This window comes from Pteropus medius, unplaced genomic scaffold, assembly GCF_902729225.1.
Source record: "Pteropus medius unplaced genomic scaffold, Ma_sr-lr_union100, whole genome shotgun sequence".
In the NCBI taxonomy this organism is placed as follows: Eukaryota; Metazoa; Chordata; class Mammalia; order Chiroptera; family Pteropodidae; genus Pteropus; species Pteropus medius.
The window spans coordinates 2,112,911-2,119,363 of NW_024354911.1; the positions used below are offsets into that span (position 1 = coordinate 2,112,911).

The 6,453-nt window shown below is 57.0% G+C and overlaps 1 protein-coding gene across 2 annotated transcripts in view; it reads left to right on the plus strand.

The window, feature by feature from the left end:
• CSPG4 (chondroitin sulfate proteoglycan 4) overlaps positions 1-6,453 on the plus strand; it is a 35,895-nt gene that overhangs the window by 19,239 nt on the left and 10,203 nt on the right. The window contains exons 1-3 of one of the 2 annotated variants that reach the window (XM_039856415.1): positions 408-546; positions 1,640-1,805; positions 1,977-5,513. In XM_039856415.1, the coding sequence (XP_039712349.1) occupies positions 1,791-1,805; positions 1,977-5,513 (3,552 nt within the window). In that variant the 5' untranslated portion in view covers positions 408-546; positions 1,640-1,790. Of the gene's footprint in view, positions 1-382; positions 547-1,639; positions 1,806-1,976; positions 5,514-6,453 lie in introns of those variants that run through there. The other variant, XM_039856414.1, reaches the window with a different exon arrangement.

Sequence of the window (6,453 nt, forward strand, 5' to 3'; positions counted from 1 at the left end):
CAGTGATGATTTCCCTTGGGGCCAGATCTAGCATAGAGATTTTGCTCGGGCTGCCTTTCTTCTAAGGAGAAGAAAGCCATTGATGGCAGAGGCCTCTGGCCCCAAGAACTCTTTGAGGAAGAAACCTGAGTTGCTTGGAATTGCTGGGTCAGGCTGCCTTCATAGGCAAGATCTGGGCTGGACACAGGGCGAGGCCATGCCTTCTGGTGTCAGGACCAAGCAGGTGCTGGGATCTGGCTGAGGCCTGCAGAACAGCACCACATAGGTGAACCATGAGGGGGCACCAACATGAAATCCCTCTCTGCAGCCCATCTGTCCACTCTAGGCAGGGATCCTCTAGGCAGGGATCTAAGGCTTGACCACAGCACCCTCTCTCACACAGTCTCCTTCTTCGGTGAGAACCACCTGGAGGTGCTTGTGGCCACAGTTCTGACCAACATAGACCTACAGCTGCAGTTCTCCACATCTCAGCCCGAAGCCCTGCTTCTCCTGGCAGCAGGCCCAACTGACCACCTCCTCCTGCAGCTCCACTCTGGACACCTGCAGGTCAGTAACATCTCCCTGCAAGTCTCCTCTCTAGCTTTCAATGGTGCCCAACTAGTTGTGTGACCTTGTGCAAGTCATTTTCACCTCGGAGTCTCAAATTTTCCACTGTGAGTGGACAGTAGTGTCCTTGAGCTGTAAGTCCCTCCCGAACTGGCTCTGCCCTCCTGCTCTCCAGCCTCACTTCTCACCACAAACCTAGCTTGCCCTTTGAGCTCCAAAAACACTGATGGCTTTCAGTTCCCTGGTTATCTGTGGTCTCTTGCTGCTGGGTCTTTTCTATCTCCACTACTTCTGCCTGGTGCCTGCCTCACCCACTCCTTGCACCTGCTTAACTCCAGCCTCTCTGTGAAGTCTCAGTGTGGACGTCCCTTCCTCCCTGGTGCTCACCTGGGCTGGGTCCCCTCTCCTGGGCTCCAACACCCCTGTGCATCCTTCTGCATAGCACCAATCATTGTCTGTCAATGATAGTAACAACAGTACTGCCACAGGTTCTTCATTTTTCCATTTAATCCTTCAAGTCACCACAAGCTTTATCAGCAAAGAGTCCTCTAGCTCTCTCTTGAGGTTTCCCCCTAACAATGATGAGTTTGAGAAGCCGAGGTCTTAGTCCAAATTTGGGAAAGCCATCTGCTTCCACATCCCACTCGGGAGAGGACTATGGCTTAATCATCCATCAGTCCATATGCTGCTACCAGGTGTCACTGTTGAACACAGACTGGTATTGTCTGGTCATGATTTTCCTCCTTTTAGCCGGTGCTATGAAGCCACACTCCTATAGAGGTGCTCCATACTTGGACTCCCAAGGTCATGGTTCTTAGTGCTCTGCTCTTTCAGTTCCCCTACTCTGCCACTACCTGTTCTACCATCTAGTTGTGGGAACACTGCACCAGAGCCAGTTCTGGTGTCAGAACCATGTCCCTCTTCTCTCCCCAGTGATCTCCCCTCACTTCACAACTCAGAGCCTCTGAGTGGGTTCCCATCCCTGAACAGTGAGCCTGACTGCCTCAGTGACCCCAGTGTCACCACTCAGGACCCTCGGCAGAGAGTTCCCAGGTGCCCTTATGATTCCAGGGTAGAATCTGCTGTGTTCCAGGGTGAATTTGATGGCACCTCTTACCCAAGGAAAGAGAGAAAGAATAAAAAATCCAGGTCGAATGTCTAGGAGAACATCTTCTAGATGTCAGTTCTTTGTGGGCAGGGACCACATCTGACTCATATCGGGACCCAGATCCCATCCAGGCCTCATGGAAATCACTTTGGTGAGTATAGGGGATGGCGAGCAAAGAGATGGCAGGCAGGAGAGAGAGGTAGCATGAGAGGCCCTCTGCTCTGGGGCCTGCAAGTATGCCTGGGAACCAATTATGTTTTTCCAGCAGAAGTGATAGATTCACTGTGCTCCCCCCACCTACCACTCCTCCATCTCTCCTCAGGTCAGACTCGCCCTAGGCCAGGAGAAGCTGAGGCTACAGACCCCCACAGAGGCGCTGCTGAGTGACTCCATCCTCCACACCGTGGGGCTGACGGTATCAGACGGCTGGGCCTGGTTGTCAGTCGATGGGCTCCTCAACGCCTCAGCCCAAGTCCCCAGGGTCCCCCTGGAGGTCCCCTATGGGCTCTTTGTGGGGGGTCCTGGGAGCCTGGGCCTGCCCTACTTGAAGGGAACCAGCCGGCCCCTGAGGGGTTGCCTCCATATAGCCACCCTGAATGGCCGCAGCCTCCTCCAGCCACTGACCCCGGACGTGCATGAAGGCTGTGCTGAAGAGTTTTCTGCTGGTGATGATGTGGCCCTGGGCTTCTCTGGGCTCCACTCATTGGCTGCCTTCCCTGCCTGGGGCACTCAGGATGAAGGCACCCTGGAGTTTACACTCACCACACGAAGCCAGCAAGCACCTCTGGCCTTCCAAGCAGGGGGACGGCATGGGGACTTCATCTACGTGGATGTATTTGAGGGCCATCTGCGGGCTGTGGTCGAGAAGGGCCAGGGCACGATGTTGCTCCACAATAGTATGCCTGTGGCCGATGGGCAGCCCCACGAGGTTCGTGTCCACATAGATGCTCACCGGCTAGAAATCTCTGTGGACCAGTACCCAACACGTACTTCCAACCGTGGGGTCCTCAGCTACCTGGAGCCACGTGGCAGTCTCCTCCTTGGGGGGCTGGACACAGAGGCCTCTCGCCATCTCCAGGAACACCGCCTGGGCCTAGCACCAGAAGCTGTCAGTGTCTCACTGCAGGGCTGCATAGAAGACCTCAGCGTCAATGGCCAGAGGTGGGGGCTCCGGGAAGCCATGCTGACTCGAAACATGGTGGCTGGCTGCAGGCCTGAGGAGGATGAATACGAAGAGGATGCCTATGGCCCCTACGAAGCTTTCTCTGCCTTGGGACCTGAGGCTTGGCCAGCCATGGAGCTGCCTGAGCCCTGCGTGCCTGAACCCGGGCTGCCTCCTATCTTTGCCAACTTCACCCAGCTGCTGACCATCAACCCCCTAGTGGTGGCTGAGGGTGGCACAGCCTGGATTGAGTGGCGCCACGTGCAGCCCACATTGGACCTGAGTGAGGCCGAGTTGCGCAAATCCCAGGTATTGTTCAGTGTGAGCCGTGGACCGCGCCATGGCCAACTAGAGCTGGACATCCCGGGTGCGCAGACTCGGCAAATGTTTACCCTCCTGGATGTGGTGAACCGCAAGGCCCGCTTCGTCCACGATGGCTCTGAGGACACTTCTGACCAACTGGTACTGGAGGTGTCAGTGACAGCTCGGGGGACTGTGCCCTCCTGCCTTCGGAGGGGCCAAACTTACATTCTGCCCATTCAGATAAACCCTGTCAATGACCCGCCCCACATCATCTTCCCACATGGCAGCCTAATGGTGATCCTGGAACACACGCAGAAGCCACTGGGGCCTGAGATTTTCCAGGCCTATGACCCAGACTCCGCCTGCGAGGGCCTCACCTTCCAGCTCCTTGGCACCCCAGCCAGCCACCTTGTGGAGCGCCAAGACCAGCCTGGGGAGCCAGTAACAGAGTTCTCCTGCCTGGAGCTGGAGGAGGGCAGCCTTGTCTACACCCACCGTGGCGGGCCTACCCAGGACCTGATATTCCGCGTCAGTGACGGGCTGCAGGCCAGCCCCCCCGCCACACTGAAGGTGGTGGCTGTCCGGCCAGCCATTCAGATCCGCCACAACACAGGGCTGCACCTGGCCCAGGGCTCTGCTGTACCTCTCTTGCCCACCAACCTGTCAGTGGAGACAAACGCTGTGGGACAGGACGTGAGTGTGCTGTTCCGAGTCACCGAGATCCTGCAGTTCGGGGAGCTACAGAAGCAGGGGGCAGGTGGGGTGGAGGGCGCCGAGTGGCGGGCCACACAGGCTTTCTCCCAGCGGGATGTGGAGCAGGGCCGTGTGAGGTACCTGAGCACCGACCCTCAGCACCGGGCCAAGGACACAGTGGAGAATCTGGTCCTGGAGGTACAAGTGGGTCAGGAGACCCTGAGCAATCTGTCCTTCATGGTGACGGTCCAGAGAGCCACCGTGTGGCTGCTGCGGCTAGAGCCTCTGCAAACTCAGAACACCCGGCAGGAGGCCCTCACCACAGCCCACTTAGAGGCCACTCTGGAGGAAGCAGGACCAAGCCCCACCACCTTCCACTATGAGGTTGTTCAGGCCCCCAGGAAGGGTAATCTTCGGCTCCAAGGCACAAGGCTGTCAGATGGTCAGGGTTTCACTCAGGATGATCTGCAGGCCGGTCGGGTGACCTATGGGGCCACAGCACGTGCCTCAGAGGCAGCTGAGGATGTCTTCCGTTTCCGTGTCACAGCTCCACCACACTTCTCCCCGCTCTACACCTTCCCCATACATATCAGTGGTGACCCAGACGCTCCCGTCCTCACCAACACCCTCCTCTCAGTGCCAGAGGGTGGTGAGGCCATCCTCTCCTCTGACCACCTCTTTGTCAAGAGTCTCAACAGTGCCAGCTATCTCTATGAGGTCATGGAGCGGCCCCGCCATGGAAAGTTGGCATGGCGAGGGGCACAAGACAAGACCAGCATGGTGACATCCTTCACCAATGAGGACCTGCTGCACAGTCGGCTGGTGTACCAGCATGATGACTCTGAGACCACAGAGGATGACATCCCATTTGTAGCTACACGCCAGGGTGAGGGCAGCGGTGGCATGGCCTGGGAAGAGGTACGGGGTGTCCTACGAGTGGCCATCCAGCCTGTGAATGACCATGCCCCTGTGCAGACCATCAGCCGTGTCTTCCACGTGGCCCGGGGTGGGCGGCGGCTGCTCACTACAGATGACGTGGCCTTCAGTGATGCCGACTCGGGCTTTGCTGATGCCCAGCTAGTGCTGACCCGCAAGGACCTCCTCTTTGGCAGTATTGTGGCTGTGGATGAGCCCACACGGCCCATCTACCGCTTCACCCAGGAGGACCTCAGGAAGAGGCGAGTCCTATTCATGCACTCGGGGGCTGACCGTGGCTGGATCCAGCTGCAGGTGTCTGATGGGCAGCACCAGGCCACTGCACTGCTCGAAGTACAGGCCTCTGAGCCCTACCTCCGTGTGGCCAATGGCTCCAGCCTTGTGGTCCCTCAAGGAGGCCAGGGCACCATTGATACAGCCGTGCTCCACCTGGACACCAACCTAGACATCCGCAGTGGGGATGAGGTCTACTACCATGTCACAGCTGGCCCACAGTGGGGGCAGCTACTCCGGGCTGGCCAGCCAGCCACAAAGTTCTTTCAGCAGGACCTGCTGGATGGAGCCATTCTCTACAGCCACAACGGCAGCCTCAGCCACCATGACACCCTGGTCTTCTCTGTGGAAGCAGGGCCTGTGCACACAGATGCCACCCTGCAAGTGACCATTGCCCTAGAGGAGCCACTGGTCCCATTGCACCTGGTCAAGCACAAGAAGATCTACGTCTTCCAGGGGGAGGCAGCTGAGATCAGAAGGGATCAGCTAGAGGTAAAGGGCTGGGGGATGAACAAGGATATGGGCCAAGTAAAAGGGGCCCTTCCATCCAGCCTTCGTGCTGTGCATGCTTAGATGTTTCTAGGTGTGCCTGTAGTGGCTCCTGGTTTGGGTGTATGTACATGCCTTGGATTCACCCCTGTGTGTGTTTATGTTGTGTGCCCAAGGGTTTCTGGGGAGTTTGTTGTACACACAGCAGACTGTGTGTTGTGTGTACATACATGTACATGCAGATTCCTGGGACCCACCCAGGCTACGGAATCTCCGAAGTAGAGCCTGAGAATCTGTATTCTAGTAAAAATAAGTTTATAAGTTCTCTGATGGGTTTTCATGGGCACAAACTTTGAAGACTACAGGCCTTGGAGACAGACTTGGCTATCCCCAAGGCTCCCGTGTCCTCAGCTCTTTTCCCAGACCTCAGACCAGGACTCATGGCCTGGAGTTGGGTACTGACCCTCTGGGAATCTCACAGAGCAACCGCAGGCTACCCAGCAGCCCCACTGACTTGCTGTGTGACCTCAGGTCAGTCCCTTGCCCTCTCTGGGCCTTATTCACCTATGCTGTCAATTTCTGAGCCCTTTGTGGTTCTGACTGCCTGGACTTTGGGGCAGAATGTGACTGAGCATATCTGGTGTCAGGATGTCTTTTCCCTGGAGGAGGCAACCTTTGAGCCAGGCTTGAAGAGTCTGGGGTTTCAATAGAAGGAAATGAAAGAACATTCCAAGCAAAGGCATGGAATCAGGAATGTGAGTCTGGGGGTAATGTGTAGTAGCCTTTTGTGGCTGGACCATCAGGTGAGGGAGCACCCAGCAGCCCTTGGTCTGGATCCGGGTTTGCAAGCTCAGGAGTGTCAGTCTGTGCTCTAAAAAGGATGGAGGCGCCCTCTGGCGGTGAGGAGTGGCAATAGCGGAGGTGGGGGTAGCCTCTGTGTGTG